Consider the following 20,044-nt stretch of genomic DNA (forward strand, 5'->3'; position numbering starts at 1 on the left):
GCCCTCGGAACCCCCCCAAATTCCCCCAAAAAATCCTCAAAAATCCCCCTTGGGACCCCCCAAATTCACCCCAAAAAAATCCTTAAAAATCCCCCCCCCGGGAATCTCCAAAATCCCTCCCGAAATTCGCCCTTGGAACCCCCAAAAACCTGCCCCAAATTCCCAAAAAATCCTCCCAAAAATCCCCCCTGGGACCCCCCCCCCTAAAATCCCCCCCGGGACCCCCCAAAACCCCTCCCGAAATTCGCCCTTGGAACCCCCAAAAACTCCCCTAAATTCCCCCAAATTCCCCACAAACGCCCCCCAGGACCCCTTTTTCTCCCCTTTGCAGCGCCTGGAGGGGCCGGGGGCGGCTCCGGAGCCCCCCGCGCCCCCTCCCCAAGGGCGGGGCGGGCCCGCGCCCCCCGGCCCGGCCCGGCCGCGCCCCCCGCCCGCGGAGCGGCTGCTGCGGAGCGGCCCCGGGCCGGTGCTGGAGCTGAAGGCGGCGGCGGCGGCGGCCGCGGGGCGGTACCGGTGCCTCATGCGCGGCCCCAGCGGGCGGGCGGGGTCGCAGCTGCACTTCAACGTCACCGGTGAGCGCCCCGAAATGTACCCCGAAATGAGCCCGAATGGGGCTCGAAATGTACCCCGAAATGGCCCCGAAATGTGCCCAAAATGGCCCCGAAACGGGCCCGAAATGGGCCCGGAATGTGCCCGAAATTAACCCCGAAAGGGGCTCGAAATGGGTCCCGAAATGCGCCCCGAAATGGGCCCGGAATGAACCCGAAACGGGCCCGGAATGCACCCCGAAATGGGCCCGGAATGAACCCCGAAATGAACCCCGAAATGTGCCCGAAATGGGCCCGAAATGTACCCCGAAATGAGCCCGAATGGGGCTCGAAATGTACCCCGAAATGGCCCCGAAATGTGCCCAAAATGTGCCCGAAATGAACCCCGAAATGTGCCCCGAAATGAACCCGAAATGAACCCGAAATGGGCCTGAAATGAACCCCAAAATTAACCCTGAAATGAACCCCGAAATGGGCCCGACATGGGCCCAAATTGTGCCCGAAATGAACCCCGAAATGGGCCTGAAATGTGCCCCGAAATGTGCCCAAAATGTACCCGAAATGGGCCCGAAATGGGCCGGAAATGTGCCCGAAATGGGCTGGAATTGGGCCTGAAATGGGCCCGAAATGTACCCCGAAATGTACCCTGAAATGGGCCCGAAATGCCCCGCAAAATAGCTGCTAAATAGCCCCAAAGTATCCCCTAAATATTCCCGAAATGTCCACTAAATACCCCTGAAATATTTCCCAAATATCCCTAAAAATACGCCCAAAATAAACCCCTAAACATCCCCAAAATATCCCCGAAATAAACCCCAAAATATCCCTAAAATTACCCCCAAAATACCCCGAAATACCCCCAAAAAATCCCTGAAACACCCCCAAAAATTACCCCACGACCCCTTCCCCAAATCCCACCCCAGAACCCCCAAAATCCCCCCTAGGACCCCCAAATTGCCCCAAAATCCCCCCAGGACCCCCAAAATCCCCCCCAGAATCCCTCCAGGACCCCCAAAACCTCCTCGGGACCCCCAAAATGCCCCCAAAATCCCCCAAGGCCCCGCCCCAGATCCCCCAGCCCCGCCCCAGATCCCCGCCCCCACTGACGCCCCTCCCCCCGCAGTCGTGCCCCGCCCCCGGCTCCAGGGCGAGGCCCCGCCCCCCCCGCGCGCCCACCCCGGGGGGCTCCCCCCGGCCGCGCTCGCCGCCATCGCCGTCACGACTATCGCGACAGTGCTGGTGGCCGCGGGCATCGCCTGGTGAGCCCGGGGGGGATTCGGGGGGATTTCGGGGAGTTTTGGGGGTCCCGGGGGAGATTTTGGGGGATCCCGGCGGGATTTCGTGAGGATTTGGGGGAGTTTTGGGGGGATTTTGGGGGGTTTGGGCGTCCCGGGGGGGAATTTGGAGGGTCCCAGGGGGATTTGGGGGGATTTCGTGAGGATTTTGGGGGTCCCGGAAGGAATCTGGGGGGTTCCGGGAGAATTTTTGGGGGGGTTTCAGGAGAATCTTGGCGGTTTCAGGGCGATTCTGGGGGCGTAGGTGAAGAAGCCACGCCCAGCCGCGAGACCGCGCCCCCCTCCTCCGGAGGCGTGGCCTAATCTAAGCCCCGCCCCCGCTCTGGCTCCGCCCCCAGGTTCTGCCTCCGTCGCGGGGACCCCCAGGAGCACCAGGACCCCCCCCAAATAAAGGAGGAGTAGCGACCCCTCCCCTCCCCCGGGCCTCGCGTTATTTGGGGAGGGGTCCCGCCACTAAAACCCCCCAAAATTGCCCCAAAATCCCACCAGGACCCCCCAAATCCCACCCCAGACCCCTAAAATCCCCCCCCAGGACCCCCAAAAATCCCCCAAAATCCCCCCAGGACCCCCCTAAATCCCCAAAAAATCCCCCCCAAATCCCACCCAGGACCCCCCAAATTTCCCCAAAATCCCCCCAAAATCCCCAAAAAATCCCCCCCAAATCCCACCCAGGACCCCCCACATTTCCCCAAAATCCCCCCAGTCTCACCCCGATGTCGCCGTCTCTCCTTTATTTGGGGAGGGGTCTCCGTGTGCGACCCCTCCCCCCCGCACAGATCCGGGGGGAGATTTTGGGGAAATTGGGAGGAATTTGGGGGGGGGGGGGGTCTCAGGTGTTTTTTGGGGATTTTGGGGGGGTTTCAGGGGATTTTGGGGTATTTTGGGGGGGATTTTGGGTATTTGGATTATTTGGGGGGGGTCTCAGGGTATTTGGGGTATTTTGGGGGGGATTTTGGGTACTTTGGGTTATTTTGGGGGGATTTTTGAGGGGTTTGGGGTTATTTTGGGGGTTATATTGGGGGCGATTTTGGGCGGTATTTTGGGGGTTATTTAGGTTCTTTTGGGTTATTTTTTGGGGGTCTCAGAGGTCGTCGCCCCCCTTGAGATCCCAGAGGCGCCACCGGATTTTGAGGAGGGGGCGCAGGGAGATTTTTGGGGGGGGATTTTGGGTTATTTTGGGGGTTATTTTAGGGGTTATTTTTGGGGGTATTTTAGGGGCTATTTAGGTTTTTTTGGGGAGGGGTCTCAGAGGTCGTCGCCCCCCTCGAGCTCCCAGAGGCGCCGCCGGATTTTGAGGAGGGGGCTCAGGAGCCCCCCCGGGCCCAGGGGCACCCCCGGGCGCAGGCGGAAGCCCCGGGTGGGCAGCAGGAGCGGGGGGTGGTCCGAGAAACTCTCGAAAATGTCACCTGGGGGGACCCAAAAAGCACCAAAATCACCCCAAAATCACCCCCCCAAAATCAGACCCAAAAAGCACCAAAATCAGCCCAAAAATCAGCCCAAAAAACAACAAAATCAGCCCAAAAATCAGCCCAAAATCAGCCCAAAATCAGACCCAAAAAGCACCAAAATCAGCCCAAAATCACCCTCCCAAAATCAGACCCAAAAAGCACCAAAATCAGACCCAAAAAACAACAAAATCAGCCCAAAATCACCCCCCAAAATCCCCCGAGAAACTCTCGAAGATGTCACCTGGGGGGACCCAAAAAGCACCAAAATCAGCCCAAAATCACCCTCCCAAAATCAGACCCAAAAAGCACCAAAATCACCAAAATCAGCCCAAAAAACAACAAAATCAGCCCAAAATCACCCCCCCAAAATCAGACCCAAAAAGCACCAAAATCAGCCCAAAATCAGACCCAAAAAACAACAAAATCAGCCCAAAATCACCAAAATCAGTCCCAAAAAACAACAAAATCAGCCCAAAATCACCCCCCAAAATCCCCCGAGAAACTCTCGAAAAATGTCACCTGGGGGGGACCCAAAAAGCACCGAAATCAGCCCAAAAATCAGCCCCAAAAAGCACCAAAATCAGCCCCAAAAAGCACCAAAATCAGCCCAAAATCACCCCCCCAAAATCAGACCCAAAAATCAGCCCAAAATCACCAAAATCAGACCCAAAAAACAACAAAATCAGCCCAAAATCACCCCCCAAAATCCCCCGAGAAACTCTCGAAAAATGTCACCTGGAGGGGACCCAAAAAGCACCGAAATCAGCCCAAAAATCAGCCCAAAATCACCCCCAAAACCTACCAGAAACTCACCTGGGGGCGACACAGGGGGTGTGACACAGGTGTGACACAGGTGTGTGACACAGGTGACATGGGGGGGGGGTGTGACAGGTGTGACAGGTGTGTGACACAGGTGTATAACACACATACACACACAGGGGGTGTGACACAGGTGTATCACACACACACACAGGTGTATCACACACACACACACACAGGTGTATCACACACACACACAGGTGTGACACAGGTGTATAACACACATACACACAGGGGGTGTGACACAGGTGTATCACACACACACACAGGTGTATCACACACACACACAGGTGTGACACAGGTGTATAACACACATACACACACAGGGGGTGTGACACAGGTGTATCACACACACACACAGGTGTATCTCACACACACACACACAGGTGTATCACACACACACACAGGTGTGACACAGGTGTATAACACACATACACACAGGGGGTGTGACACAGGTGTATCACACACACACACAGGTGTATCACACACACACACAGGTGTGACACAGGTGTATAACACACATACACACACAGGGGGTGTGACACAGGTGTATCACACACACACACAGGTGTATCACACACACACACACACAGGTGTATCACACACACACACAGGTGTGACACAGGTGTATAACACACATACACACACAGGGGGTGTGACACAGGTGTATCACACACACACACAGGTGTATCACACACACACACAGGTGTATCACACACACACACACACAGGTGTATCACACACACACACAGGTGTGACACAGGTGTATAACACACATACACACACAGGGGGTGTGACACAGGTGTATCACACACACACACAGGTGTATCTCACACACACACACAGGTGTATCACACACACACACAGGTGTATAACACAGGTGTATAACACACACACACACACACACACACACACACACACACACACACACACAGGTGTGTGACAGGTGTATAACACACGCACACAGGTGTATAACACAGGGGTATAACACACACACACACACACGCGCGCACCCCCCCAGGTGCGTGGCTCACCTGTGGTGGCGGCCGCGCTCTCCTCGGGGGCGGGGCTCCAGGCGGGTGGGGCCGCCCGGCCCCGCCCCAGCCGGTAGTGCCTCAGCACGTGGTGCAGCTGTGCAGGTGAGAGCGCCGGGAACTCGGCCCGGAGCCGCGCCCAGGTGGCCTTGGGGACACGGACAGGTGTGAGCAGCTGTGTGCCCAGGTGTGTGCTCAGGTGTGTGCCCAGGTGTGTCTGCGATGCCCCCAGGTGTGCCCAGGTGTGCTCAGGTGTGTCTGTGGTGCCCCCAGGTGTGCACAGGTGAGTCTGTGGTATCCCCAGGTGTGCACAGGTGTGTCTGTGGTGCACCCAGGTGAGTCTGTGATATCCCCAGGTGTGCTCAGGTGTGTCATAGGTGTCTCATAGGTGTACCCAGGTGTGTCTGATATCCCCAGGTGTGTTTATGATGCCCCAGGTGTGCCCAGGTGTATCCCCAGGTGCGCTCACCTGCTCGAGGCAGCCGTGGGGCGTGCACAGCAGGTTGGCCGTGGCCGAGAGCTGTGCCCAGGTGTATCCCAGGTGTGCCCAGGTGTATCCCAGCTGTACCCAGGTGTATCCCAGCTGTGCCCAGGTGTATCCCAGCTGTACCCAGGTGTATCCCAGGTGTATCCCAGGTGTATCCCAGGTGTACCCAGCTGTGCCCAGGTGTATCCCAGCTGTACCCAGGTGTATCCCAGGTGTACCCAGGTGTATCCCAGGTGTATCCCAGGTGTACCCAGCTGTGCCCAGGTGTATCCCAGCTGTCCCCAGGTGTATCCCAGGTGTATCCAGGTGTATCCCAGCTGTACCCAGGTGTATCCCAGGTGTATCCCAGGTGTACCCAGCTGTGCCCAGGTGTATCCCAGCTGTCCCCAGGTGTATCCCAGGTGTACCCAGGTGTATCCCAGCTGTCCCCAGGTGTATCCCAGGTGTATCCCAGCTGTACCCAGGTGTATCCCAGGTGTATCCCAGCTGTACCCAGCTGTCCCCAGGTGTATCCCAGCTGTACCCCAGATGTGTTTATGATCCCCAGGTGTATCCCAGGTGTACCCAGGTGTATCCCAGCTGTACCCAGCTGTACCCAGGTGCGCTCACCTGCTCCAGGCAGCCGCGGGGCGTGCACAGCAGGTTGGCTGTGGCCGAGAGCTGTCCCCAGGTGTATCTGTGATATCCCCAGGTGTACCCAGGTGTATCTCAGGTGTACCCCAGATGTGTTTATGATCCCCAGGTGTATCCCAGGTGCGCTCACCTGCTCCAGGCAGCCGCGGGGCGTGCACAGCAGGTTGGCCGTGGCCGACAGTTTCCTGAAGAAGTCTCCGGCGATGTCGCCCAGCCCCAGCGCCCCCAGCCCGTCCAGCACCAGGTCCAGGTTGGTGCGGAGCCGGACGCCCACCCACCACTGGAAGAACGGCCCCGCGCTGCCTGCGGGGCAGAACGTTTGGGGTTACTTCGGGCTTCTCACACATTTTTAGCAGATTTTTCCCCAGATTTTTTTCAGATTTTTTTTCGGATTTTTATCGGATTTTTTTCAGATTTTTATAGGATTTTTTTCAGATTTTTTTCCGGATTTTTATCACATTTTTTTCAGATTTTTATCGGACTTTTTTCAGATTTTTATCAGATTTTTTTCAGATTTTTTATCACATTTTTTTCAGATTTTTTCAGAATTTTTTCCGATTTTTTTCAGATTTTTATCGGATTTTTTTCAGATTTTTTCAGAATTTTTTCCGATTTTTTTCGGATTTTTTTCAGATTTTTTCAGATTTTTATCAGATTTTTTTTTTATTTAATCAGATTTTATTCAGATTTTTATCGGATTTTTTTTTAATTTTAATCAGATTTTATCCAGATTTTTTTTCGATTTTTTTCAGGGTTTTTTTTTTAAATATTATTTTAATTTTATTCCAGATTTTTATCAGATATATTTCCAGATTTTAATCAGATCTTTTTTTTTCAGAATTTTTCTGGATTTTTTTCAGAGATTTTTCAGATTTTTGGTTGGTGTTTTTATATATAAACACCCCAAAATGCCCCATAATTGCACCTTTCTCCATGAGGGTGTTGAAGAGGGAGGCGTTGGAGAAGAAGAACAGGTACCCGAAGGTCTGGGACACCCCAAACCCCCCATAAACCCCTATGAACCCCTATAAACCCCAGAAATCCCATATAAATCACCCCAAAATGTCCCATTTCTGACCTTTCTCCATGAGGGTGTTGAAGAGGGACGCGTTGGAGAAGAAGAACAGGTACCCGAAGGTCTGGGACGCCAGCTCGGGGTGCAGGCGGCACTCGCGGCTCAGCCCCAGCACGGCGCTGAACACGGCCAGGGGCGGCCGCAGCCCCGCGGGGACCCCGCCCCCGTCCGGCCCCGCCCGCGGCTCCGCCGCGCCCGCGAACGGGTTGGTGTCGAGCAGGGCGGGCAGGGCCGAGTACAGGGTCTGGAATTGGAGATTTGGGGTGAATTCGGGGCATTTTGGGGGGTTCAGAGGGGTTGGTGTCGAGCAGGGCGGGCAGGGCCGAGTACAGGGTCTGGAATTGGAGATTTGGGGTGAATTCGGGGCATTTTGGGGGGTTCAGAGGGGTTGGTGTCGAGCAGGGCGGGCAGGGCCGAGTACAGGGTCTGGAATTGGAGATTTGGGGTGAATTCGGGGCATTTTGGGGGGTTCAGAGGGGTTGGTGTCGAGCAGGGCGGGCAGGGCCGAGTACAGGGTCTGGAATTGGAGATTTGGGGTGAATTCGGGGCATTTTGGGGGGTTCAGAGGGGTTGGTGTCGAGCAGGGCGGGCAGGGCCGAGTACAGGGTCTGGAATTGGAGATTTGGGGTGAATTCGGGGCATTTTGGGGGGTTCAGAGGGGTTGGTGTCGAGCAGGGCGGGCAGCGCCGAGTACAGGGTCTGGAATTGGAGATTTGGGGTGAATTCGGGGCATTTTGGGGGGTTCAGAGGGGTTGGTGTCAAGCAGGGCGGGAAGGGCTGAATAAAGGGTCTGAAATTGGGGTGAATTCGGGTGAATTCGGGGCATTTTGGGGGTTTAGAGGGGTTTGGTGTCGAGCAGGGCGGGCAGGGCCGAGTACAGGGTCTGGAATTGGAGATTTGGGGTGAATTCGGGGCATTTTGGGGGGTTCAGAGGGGTTGGTGTCGAGCAGGGCGGGCAGGGCCGAGTCCAGGGTCTGGAATTTGGGGATTTGGGGTGAATTCAGGGGATTTTGGGAGAGTTTGGGGGGTTTAGAGGGGATTTGAGAGGGTATTTGTTGCTTACAGAGGGGATTTCGGGTCCCCCAGGTGAATTTCGGGGTCCCCCAGGTGAATTTCGGGGTCCCCCAGGTGAATTGGGGCTCACCTTGGTCAGGTAGTAGACGCTCTGCTGAAACGTGGACATGATCACCTCGTCCAGCACCCCCAGGGCCTCGTCACAGCTCTCCAGGTCCCTCTCCAGCTCGGGGCACGGCCCTGAAAACCCGGGAATTTACCCCAAAATATGGTGCAAATCCCAAAATCCAGGATAAACCCCTAAATCCCGGGAATTCACCCCAAAAAAATGGGATAATCCCACAGGAATCACCCCAAAACCCCGGGGATTCACCCCAGGGCCTCCTCACAGCTCTCCAGGTCCTTCTCCAGCCCCGGGCACGGCCCTAAAAACCCGGGAATTCACCCCAAAATGGGGGTCAGACCCTAAACCTGGGATAAACCCTGAAATTGTGTCAATTCACCCCAAAATTCAGGATAAACCCTGGAAATTCATCCCAAAATATAGGATAAATCCCAAAATCCAGGATAAACCCCTAAATCCCACGGGAATCACCCCAAAATGGGGGTCAGCCCCTAAACCCCAGGGATTCACCCCAAAACTCGGAAATTCCCCCCAAATGCCCCAAAAAAATCCCAGTACGGCCCCAAAAATGTCCGGTCTGGCCCCAGAACCGCCCCAGGACCCCATCCCAGTATAAACCAGTATAAACCAGTGTAACTCAGTATAACCCAGTCTAACCAGTATAAACCAGTATAAACCAGTGTAAACCAGTATAGTCCAGTATAACCCAGTATAACCCAGTGCATCCCAGTATAACCAGTATAGCCCAGTATAGCCCAGTATATCCCATTATAACCCAGTATATCCCATTATAACCCAGTATAACCCAGTATAACCAGTATATCCCAGTATAACCCAGTATAACCCAGTATAACCAGTATAACCCAGTATATCCCAGTATAACCCAGTATAACCAGTATATCCCAGTATATCCCGGGTACCCTCGATGTCCAGCTGGGCCTCCAGCGCCTGCAGGTGCGCCTGCGCCAGGTTCAGCAGCTCCACGCTGTTCGCCAGCCCCATCCCAGTATAGCCCAGTATAACCAGTATAAACCAGTATAGCCCAGTATATCCCAGTATAACCCAGTATAACCCAGTATATCCCAGTATAACCAGTATATCCCAGTATATCCCAGTATATCCCAGTATATCCCAGTCTACCCTCGATGTCCAGCTGGGCCTCCAGCGCCTGCAGGTGCGCCTGCGCCAGGTTCAGCAGCTCCACGCTGTTCGCCAGCCACCCCAGCAGGGGGCGCAGGTCCGAGGTGACCCCGGAAAGGTCCAGACACGGGGGGGGGTCCCCGTCCGGGGGGCTGCGAAGGGTGGGGGGGGACACCAGGTCCGAGGTGACCCCGGAAAGGTCCAGACACGGGGGGGGGTCCCCGTCCGGGGGGCTGCGAAGGGTGGGGGGGGACACCCCAAAATTGGGATTGGGGATCCTCAAAATTGAGCGGGATAAACCAAAATGGGGAGGGGTTTGGGGGAGATCCCAAAATTGGGTGAGGGAGGGCCCAAAATTGGGATTGAGGCTCCTCAAAATTGAGTGGGATAACCCAAAATGGGGAGGGGTTTGGGGGAGATCCCAAAATTGGGTGAGGGGGGGCCCAAAATTGGGATTGGGGATCCCAGCATTGGGGGGGGATCCCAAAATTGGGAGGGGTTTGGGACTGGGGGACCCCAAATTGGGAGGGGTGTGGGGGGGCACACCCCAAAATTGGGAGAGGTTTGGGGTTTGGGGGGGAATCTCAAATTTTGGAGGGGTTTGGGGGGGATCCTCAAAATTGGGAAATGGATCCCAAAATTGTGAGGGAATTGGGGCAGGATCCCCCAAACTTGGAAGGGAATTGGGAGGGGGATCCCCAAAATTGGGAAGGGTTTGGGACTGGGGGACCCCAAATTGGGAGGGGTTTGGGACTGGGTGGGGGTCCCAGAAATTCCCCAAAATTCTACCCGGAATCCCCCCAAAAATGGCCCCAAAACGGCCTGGACTGACCCCAAAACAGCCCCAGAGCAGCCCCAGGAGCCCTCCCAGTCTGTCCCAGTCCGTCCCAGTTTGTCCCAGTCCCCAGGGGCAGTTTTGGGGGTCTCAGGGAGGTTTTGAGGAGATTTGGGGCAGTTTTGGAGAGATTTTGGGCGGTTTTGGGGAGATTTTGGGCGGTTTTGGGTCTCTCTCACCTCTCCGGCTGCCGGTCCCCGATTTCCTTGATTTTCTCCTGCCAGGAGAGCGAGGGACCCTCAGTGCCCCAGTATGGACCAGTATGGACCAGTATGGACCAGTATCGCTCCCAGTATGGCCCCAGTTTCCCTCCCAGTTTCCCTCCCAGTTCAGCCCCAGTTTGGCCCCAGTATCTCCCATGTTCCCCCCAATTCCCCCCATCCCTCTGTGTCCCCAAAATGTCCCCAAATATCCCCAAATTCCCCCATATCCCCGTGTCCCCAAAATGCCCCAAAATGTCCCCAAAATGCCCCAAAATGTCCCCAAATGTCCCCACAATGCCCCAAAATGTCCCAAAATGTCCCCAGATGTCCCCGGGTCGCTCACCCCGACCGTTTCCCGCAGCATCCCGGCCACTCTCCCCAGCAGCTCCGGGAAATGTCCCGCCGGGAACTCCTTGGCCGCGTGCTCCAGGCACAGCCCCAGCAGGAACGCCGGGGCCAGCGCCCCCAAATCCTCCTCAGGACCCCCCGAATCCTCCTCGGGACCCCCCGAATCCCCCTTGGGACCCCCCGAATCCTCCTCGGGAACCCCCGAATCTCGTCCGGGACCCCCCAAACCCTCATCGGGACCCCTCAAATCCCCCTTGGGACCCCTCAAATCCTGCCCAGGACCCCCCAAATTCTGCCCAGGACCCCTCAAACCATCTCCGGGACCCCTCAAATCCTGCCCAGGACCCCCCAAATCCCCTCTGGGACCCCCCGAATCCTCATCGGGACCCCCCGAATTTTGCCCGGGACCCCCCGAATTTTGCCCAGAACCCCCCAAACCCTCATCGGGACCCCCCGAATGCCCCCTGGGCCCCGCGAAGCCGCCCAGGTCCATGCTGAGGATGTCCCGCAGCAGCGCCGCCTCGTCCTGCGGGCGGTAGCGGAGCTCGGCGCGGGGGCTCCGCAGCGCCTCCCGCAGCTGCTCCCGCCGCTCCCGGGGGCTCCTCCCGCAGCCCGCACACCCCAGCACCCCCAGAATCCCCATCGGGGGCCGCGGGGGGGGCGCCCAGGGCGGCCGCGCCCCCTCCCCAGCGCGGGGGTCCTTGTAGAGCAGCAGGACGTGCTCCCCCAGACCCAAAAGGTCCCCGGGGCGCAGCGGCGCTCGGCGGAACAGGGGGGTCCCGTTCAGCGTGGTGGGGGCGCCCCGGAAGGGCCGCACGGTGGCCGAGGGGGGCGCCCCGGAATTCGGGGAGGGGTCGCAGCCGCCCCCCAGCAGCCCCGGGGCGGGGTCCGCCTGCACCAGGCAGTGCCGCGGGAGGAGGTCGGGGGCGTCCAGGAAGGTGTCGACCACCGAGAAGGGGCCCGGGTCGGGTTTTTGGGGAGGGGGCGCGGGGGGCTCGGGGGGGCCCGGGGAGGGCTCCGGGGGGCCCGGGACCCCCGCCCCGGCGCGGCGGTCGAGGCGGCCGAAGATGTGCTGGGGGCGGGTCATGATGAAAAGGACGAAGTCCTGTGCGGGAAACGGGGTGAAAATGGGGGGTTTGGGGTAAAAAAAAAATGGGGGGTTTGGGGTTAAAAAAATGGGGGGTTTGGGGTTAAAAAATGGGGGGTTTGGGGTTAAAAAAATGGGGGGTTTGGGGTTAAAAAATGGGGGGTTTGGGGTGGGAAATGGGGGTCGCTTTGGTCCCATTTTTGGGGTGAATTTCTGGGGTTTTTTTGGAGGATTTTTGGGGTGGTTTCCCTGGGTTTGGGGGCTCACTCTGGTCCCATTTTTGGGGTGAATTTCCCGTTTTTCCTCTCACCTCCTTGCCGTAGCCCCGCAGCAGCAGGAAATAGGGGCGGGCAGGAAGAAAAGGGGATTTTTTTGGGCAGATTTCTCTGGATTTAGGGGTCACTCTGGTCCCATTTTTGGGGTGAATTTCCCGTTTTCCTCTCACCTCCTTGCCGTAGCCCCGCAGCAGCAGGAAATAGGGGCGGTCCCGGGGGGGCTGGATCAGGCACTGCGACAGCAGCTCCAGGCCGGGACCCCCGTCCCCATCGCCGCCGTCCGGGGTCCCGGGGGTGCCGGGGGTGCTGGGCGGGGGTCCCGGGGGGGCGGGGCCCGCGCTGTCCCCGCCCCCGGCCACGCTCAGGGCCTTGCGCTGGCGCCGCCGCGTGCTCAGGTTGAGGTCGCTGATGCTGCGCCGCATGGCCGGGCCGGGGTCGCCGCGGGCCGGGGCCGCGGGGCCGCCCGAGGCCGCCCGGGAGCGGTTCCGGTGCAGGCGGCGGGAGGGGGGCGGCAGCCCTGGGGAAACGAGGGGAGGGGGCGAAGGGGGCGAAGGGGGCGTTGGTGGAGCTGGGGAATGTGGGGAGGGGGCTTGGGGGGGGACACCGTGGGAATGTGGGGAGGCTCCGGCATTGGGGGGAAATGGGGGGAAAATGGGGAAAAAGAGGAAAATAATGGGGGGAAAATGGTATTAAGGGGAAAAAATGGGGGAAAAACAGGATTAAGGGGAAAAAACGGGGGGGGAAATAGGATTAAGGGGAAAAATGGGGGGAATAGGAATAAGGGCAAAAAAAAGCGGGGGAAAAACGGGGGTAAAAATGGGGGGGGAAATAGGAATAAGGGCAAAAAAAAACCGGGGGAAAAATAGGAATAAGGGGGAAAAACCGGGGGTAAAAATGGGGGGAAAATAGGAATAAGGGCAAAAAAAAACCGAGTGAAAAACAGGATTAAGGGGGAAAAAACGGGGGGAAAAATAGGATTGAGGGAAAAAAAAAAAACCAGGGGGAAAATGGGAATAAGGGCAAAAACACCGGGTGAAAAACGGGGGGAAAATAGGATTAAGGGCAAAAAAAAAAACCGAGGGAAAAACGGGGGGAAAATAGGAATAAGGGCAAAAAAACCGGGGTAAAACCGGGGTAAAAATGGGGGGGGGGGAAATAGGAATAAGGGCAAAAAACGGGGAAAAATAGGAATAAGGGCAAAAAACCCGGGGTAAAAGCGGGGTAAAAATGGGGGGGGGAATAGGAATAAGGGCAAAAAACGGGGAAAAATAGGAATAAGGGCAAAAGCCCCGGAGTAAACCCGTGGTGAAAAGGCAATCCAAGCGTCCCAGGTTAAAAGGGGGGGAATGGGGGAGAAATGGGGTAGAAATTGGGTTAAAAGGGCCACCCCATCCCTCACCGGCGCCGTCGCCTCCCTCGCCGTTCTCGTCTCCTCCTGCTCCTCCTCCGTCGCGCTCCCGCTCCCGCTCCAGGTCCTCCCTGCGGCGGATCTCGAAGCGGCGGGACCAGCCGGCCTTGGGCTTCCAGAGCTCCTGCAGCAGCAGCGGCCGCTCCGCGTCGCCCACCTCGCGCAGGTGCTCGCCCTGCCAGGCGCCGCCGGGCCCGCCGGGCCTGCCCACGACGTCGCAGAGCGCGAAGCGCGCGAAGTCCTCGGGGTCGAGGCCGTAGCGCTCGAGCGCCTCGCGGACCAGGGCGCGGGCGCTGCAGCGCGGCGTGGCCAGGACGCTCTTGTAGTTGGCGCCGCGGGAAATGGCCCCGCCGAAGATCTTGAGGATGCACGGCGGGCTCGGCGACAGCGCGGGGCCCGGGAGCGCGGCGGGGCCGTCGCGGAGGTCGCTGAGCTTCTTCTCGCTGGCCCAGCGGGAGTGGGGGTGGCCCGGGCCGGTGCTGGTGGTGCTGGCGGCGGTGGTGGCGCGGTGGAAGAGGTGGGAGAGGCGCTTGTGGCGCGGCGGCTTCGCCTTGGGAGCGGGCGCCGCGCTGGGAATGGGGCGGGGGTCCGAGGGGTCGCTGGCGCGGCTGGGGGTGTCCGAGGAGGTGGAGCTGAGGGGGGAAAAGGGGGGAAATGGGGTTAAAAGGGGGGAAAAAGGGGTAAAAATGGGGTTAAAAGGGGTAAAAATGGGGTTTAAGTGGGGGGAAATGGGGTTAAAAGAGGGGGAATGGGGTTAAAAGGGGGAGAAATGGGGTAAAAATAGGGTTAAAAGGGGGGGAAATGGGGTTAAATGGGGGGAAATTGGGTTAAAATGGGGGAAAATGGGGTTAATAGGGGGGAAATGGGGTTAAAGGGGGGGAAATGGGGGAGGAATGCGGTTAAAAGGGGAAAAATGGGGTTAAAAGGGGAGGAAATGGGGTTAAAAGCGGGGAAATGGGGTTAAACGGGGGGAAATGGGATTTGGGGGGAAATGGGGAGAAATTGAATTAAAGGGGGAAAAAACGGGGGGAAATGTGGGAAAAATTTAATTAAAAGGGAAAAAAACAGGGGGAAATGGGATTAAGGGGGGAAATGGGATTAATGGGGAAAACTGGGGGAAATGGGATTAAAGGGGGGAAAAACGGAGGGAATGGGATTAAAGGTGGGAAAAATTGGGGGGAAAACGGGGGAAATGGGATTAAAGGGGGGAAAAACAGGGGGAATGGGATTAAAGGTGGGGAAAAATTGGGGTGAAAAAGGGGGAAAACGGGATTATGGGGTCTCACCGCACGGAGCCCGCGCTGGGCCAGCGCCGGCTCATCTTGGCCAGGCGCTTCTTGGGGGAGTTGATCCAGAGCCCCACGGGGAAATGGAGCTTCCCGAAGCGGGGCGAGCCCTCCTTGCGCTCCTCGGGGAGCATCCTCTGCTGAGCGAGGCCAAAAAAGGCCAAAAAAGGGGGAAAAAGGGGATTTCGGGGCACCCTCCCCGCAGCCCGCGCCCCAAACCCCAAATCACAGCTTTGACCGACCCAAAAACGCCTTTTCCAGGCTTTTTTCTCGCCAGACTGCTCAAACTCTCCCTTTCTCACCTTTTTTCCCCAAAATCCCCCTCAGGCTCCACCCGGGACCCTCCCACCCCCCTTTTTCTGCCCAAATCCCCTTTTCCCACGCTTTTCCCCCCGTTTCCACCCTTTTCCTCACCTTTTTTCCCCTTTTCCTCAAAAAACCCTTTTTTATTCCCCTCAGGACCCTCTCACCCTCCTTTTCCACCCATTTCCCCCCTTTTCTCACTCTTTACCTCCCCTTTTTTCCCTTTTATCCTCATTTTCCCACACTTCTTCCCTTTTTTCCTTCTTTTCCCCTTTTTCTCCCTTTTACCTCCCCTTTTCCCCCCCCCGTTCCCACCCTTTTTCCCCTTTTTCCCCTTTTTCTACCCAAACCCCCTTTTCCCCCCCCTTTTTCCTTTTCTCCCCTTTTTTACCCTTCTCCCATCCTTTATTCCCCCTTTTCCCCCTTTTCCCCCCTCTACCTCCCATTTTTCACCTTTCCCCAGCCTTTATCCTGCATTTTCCCCCATTTCCCCCTCTTTATCCCCTCAGCCCCCCCTTTTCCCCCCTTTTCCCACTCTTTTTTCCACCCAAATCCCCCCTTTTCCCACCCTTTTCCCTCAAAACCCCCCTTTTTCCCAAAAAAAACCCTTTTTCCCCAAAAAAACCCTTTTTTCCCCCCTCTGGACCCTCTAACCCCCGCAGTTCCCCCTTTTCCCCCCGTGGCCGCCCCTCACCGTGGTGCCGGCGGCTCCCGGCGCTGCCGAATTCCCGGAGAATTCCCGAATTCCCGGAGAATTCCCCCGGTCCCGTTTCCCGGGGGGGGGGGGCAGGAAGGGCCGAGCCGGGCCAGGAAATCGAGGGGGGGGGGCGGGAAGGGCGGGGGGGAGGGGCACGGCCGGGAGGGGGGGGAGGGGGAGGGGAGGGGAAGGGGAGCCCCGAGCAACCCAAAATGGGGGGGCCTGGGACGGACCCCCACCCAAAGGGACCCCAGAGCCACCCAAAGGGACCCCAGAGTCACCAAAGGGACCCCTCAGGGTGACCCCAGAGTCACCAAAGGGACCCCAGAGCCATCACGGACCCCTCAGGGTGACCCCAGAGTCACCAAAGGGACCCCAGAGTCACCCAAAGGGGTCCCAGAGCCACCCAAAGGGACCCCAGAGTCACCCAAAGGGACCCCAGACCCACCCAAAGGGACCCCTCAGGGTGACCCCAGAGTCACCAAAGGGACCCCAGAGCCACCAAAGGGACCCCAGACCCACCCAAAGGGGTCCCAGAGCCACCCAAAGGGACCCCAGAGCCATCATGGACCCCTCAGGGTGACCCCAGACCCACCCAAAGGGACCCCAGAGCCACCCAAAGGGGTCCAAGAGCCACCCAAAGGGGTCCCAGAGCCACCCAAAGGGACCCCAGAGCCATCATGGACCCCTCAGGGTGACCCCAGAGCCACCCAAAGGGACCCCAGAGCCACCAAAGGCACCCCAGAGTCACCAAAGGGACCCCAGAGTCACCCAAAGGGGTCCCAGAGCCACCAAAATGGGGGGGCCTGGGACGGACCCTCACCCAAAGGGACTCTAGAGCCACCATAGGGACCCCAGAGCCATCATGGACCCCTCAGGGTGACCCCAGACCCACCCAAAGGGACCCCAGACCCATCATGAACCCCTCAGGGTGACCCCGGACCCCACAAGAGGGACCCCAGACCCACCCAGATGGACCCCAGACCCACCCAGATGGACCCCAGACCTGTCTATGTCCCCCCAGAGGGGCCACAGACCCCTCACAGACCCCTCAGGGTGACCCCAGATCCCCCAAAGAGACCCCTGACCCCCCCAAAGGGATCACAAACTCCCCAACGGACCCCAGACCCACCAAAGAGGGGCTCAGACCCCTGTAGAGGGATCCCAGACCCCCCAAAGGGACCCCAGAGCAACAAAACAGACCCCAGACCCCCTCCAAAGGGACTCCAGGTGCCCTCAGGGTGACCCCAGACCCCTCAGAGTGACCCCAAACTGCTCCATGTCCGTTCAGGGTGACCCCAGACCCCTCACAGACCCTTCAGGGTGACCCCAGACCCCTCACAGACCCCTCAGGGTGACCTTCTCCCCTCACAATGACCCCAAACCTCTCCATGACCCCTCACGGTGACCCCGGCCCCTCACGACCCCCCTCCGCCAAATCCCCTTCCCTCAGAGCCAGGCCCCGCCCCCTCTGCCTCACCGGGCACGCTCATTGGCCGAGCTTTTCCCGCCTCGCCGCGCGCAAGCCAATCAGAGCAAGGCAAAGAGAAGGATAGGCGGGACCGGCATGTTTTGGGCGGGAAGAGAATCGGCCAATCAGAGCCCGAAGCGCATCAAAACAAACCACGCCCTAAAGCCGCGCCTCTTCACCAAGGCCGCACCTCCTCCCCGAGACCACGCCCCTCACAGTGGCCACGCCCCCTGCCCGCGGCTCCGCCGCGGTCCTAAAGCCCCCGAAAAACCCCCAAAAACGCTAAAATCGGCCCCAAAACCGAGCCCCGGATCCTCAAAATCGACCTCAATCACCCCCCAATCACCAAAACCCCCTAAAATGGGCCCAAAACAGAGCCCTGGAGCCCCAAAATGGACCTCAATCCCCCCCAAAACCCAATATCGGCCCCAAACCCCAGCCCTGGAGCCCCAAAATGGACCTCAATACCCCAAAAACCCCAAATTCGGCCCCAAAATCTACCTCAATCCCCCCCCAACCCCAAAATCGTCCTCAAAACCGAGTCCCGGCGCCCCAAAATACCCCCGAATCCCCCCAAAACCCCCTGGGAGCCCCAAAACCGAGCCCTGGAGCCCCAAAATGGACTTCAATTTCCCCCCCCCGGCCCCAAAACCCCCAAAATCGGCCCCAAAACCGAGCCCCGGAGCCCTCAAATGGACCTTGTTCCCCTTCAAAGCGTCCCCGAAACAGCGACACAGTGACACAGTGACACAGTGACACAGTGACAGCGGCGCGGGGAAAGTGACAGCGACAGTGACACGGTGACAGTGACACGGTGACAGTGACACAGTGACAGTGACACTGCCACCCCCCAGCCAGCGCCGCCACCACCGCTGTCCCCCCCGTGTCGCCGCTCTGGGCCCCGCAGCGACGCCGCGGACGCTGCCACCCCCCCCGTGCTCCCTCCGTGTCCCCCCAATGTCCCCCCGTTTGTCCCCCCCGATTTTCCCCCCTTTTGTCCCCCCGGTTTTCCCCCCATTGGGGACATTGCCACCCCCCGTGTCCCCCCCGTATCCCCTGAATGTTCCCCGTTTTTCCCCCGCCGTGTCCCCCCGGTTTTCCCTCCTTTGTCCCCCCCCATTGGGGACGCTGCCACCCCCCCGTGCCCCCTCTTTGTCCCCCCGTTTCCTCCCCGGTGTCGCCCCCACATCCTGCCCTGTGTCCCCTCCGTGTCCCCCCCCGGTGTCCCCTCTTTGTCCCCCCGTTTTCCCCCATCCCTTTTCCCCCCCCCCCGTGTCCCCCCGGTTTTCCCCCCTTTGTCCCCCCCCCCACTGGGGACGCTGCCACCCCCCCGTGTCCCCCCTTTGTCCCCCCGTTTTCCCCCCTGTGTCCCCCCCGGTTTTCCCCCCCCGTACTCCCTGAATGTCCCCCCATGTCCCCCCCACTGGGGACGCTGCCACCCCCCCCGTGTCCCCTCCGCGTCTCCTCCGTGTCCCCCCGTTTCCCCCCGTCCCTTTTTGCCCCCCCCGGTGTCCCCCCCACATCCTGCCCCGCGTCACCGCCTGACGCACGGCCCGGCCCCCCCCGCCCCCCCGGGGCCACCCGTGCTGACCGCGGTGGCCGCCGATTGTGCCCCCCCCGTCGCCCAAACCCCGACCCGGACCCCCCAAACCCCTCCTGGGACACTTGGGGGGGGTCGCCCCCATTTTTGGGGGGGGTTTCCTGCCCGGGGGGGGTCCGGGGGGGTCCCGGTGCTGACGCAGCGCGGCGGGGCCGGGGGGGGCCCTGCGGCCGCCCGGGGTTTCCGCTGACGCCAGCGGGGCCCCCCCGCCCCCTTGAACCCCCCCCCACCCCCCGAGCCCTTCCGGGACCGCGGGGGCCGCACCGGGACCCCCCCCCTCCCCCCCCCCATATCCCGGGACCCTCCCCGCGGTGTCGGGGCCGTCCCCGAGCCCGCCCCGCCCCCCCGCGCGCGCGCGCCGGACACGCCCCCCACGGGACGGCCCCGCCCCCTCCCCTCGGGTTTGTGCCCCCCCCCCGAGATGGCCCCGCCCCCTCCCCTCGGGTTTGTGCCCCCCCCCGCCCCCACGGGGGGTCCCGGCGCTGACGCGAGTGGGGGGAACCGGGGGGGGGGAGGGGCTGAGTCAGAGAGGGGGGGCGGGGGGGAACCGGGGGGTGTGCGGCCCCCCCGGTTCAGGACCTCGGGACCCCCCGGTTCGGGACGCCCGGTTCGGGACCGGGATCGGGACCCCCCCGGTTCGGGTTTGGGAACTCCCCCATGAGGGGTCGGGATCCCTCCGGTGCCGGCTCGGCTCGGTCCGGTCCGGTCCGGTCCCACCTGGTCCAGGTGCGGCCCCGGGTCAGGTGCGGGACCGCGGGTTCTCCCCCGGGGCGGGCTGGGGCTCCGGTGTCGGTTCCGGTGCACCTGGCCCAGGTGCGGCCCCGCTCCCGGTACCGCCCGGGCCCTTCCCCGTAGGGTTCGGGGCCGATCCCGGTGCACCCGGTCCAGGTGCGGGACAGGTCCAGGTGCGCCCT

General features: G+C 59.6%; 1 protein-coding gene and 1 long non-coding RNA gene across 2 annotated transcripts; one reads left to right on the plus strand and one right to left on the minus strand.

Moving 5' to 3' along the window:
* The first annotated feature begins 1,711 nt into the window (after positions 1-1,711).
* LOC136569619 (uncharacterized) lies at positions 1,712-2,253 on the plus strand. Its single transcript, XR_010785399.1, has 2 exons — positions 1,712-1,807; positions 2,182-2,253. It is a non-coding gene; the product is annotated as an uncharacterized lncRNA (long non-coding RNA).
* Positions 2,254-2,692: 439 nt separating this feature from the next.
* RASIP1 (Ras interacting protein 1) lies at positions 2,693-15,244 on the minus strand. The gene is made up of 12 exons (XM_066570007.1): positions 15,060-15,244; positions 13,765-14,405; positions 12,536-12,882; positions 11,442-12,108; positions 10,999-11,210; positions 10,632-10,669; positions 9,618-9,769; positions 8,484-8,593; positions 7,343-7,583; positions 6,395-6,567; positions 5,145-5,292; positions 2,693-3,249 (listed from the first exon to the last, which is right to left on the minus strand). The coding sequence occupies exons 1-12, from the start codon at positions 15,191-15,193 to the stop codon at positions 3,089-3,091; spliced, it is 3,024 nt and encodes a 1,007-aa protein (XP_066426104.1). The 5' UTR covers positions 15,194-15,244; the 3' UTR covers positions 2,693-3,088.
* Between the last annotated feature and the right edge of the window lie 4,800 nt (positions 15,245-20,044).

Source organism: Molothrus aeneus, unplaced genomic scaffold (assembly GCF_037042795.1).
Source record: "Molothrus aeneus isolate 106 unplaced genomic scaffold, BPBGC_Maene_1.0 scaffold_166, whole genome shotgun sequence".
Lineage (NCBI taxonomy): Eukaryota > Metazoa > Chordata > Aves > Passeriformes > Icteridae > Molothrus > Molothrus aeneus.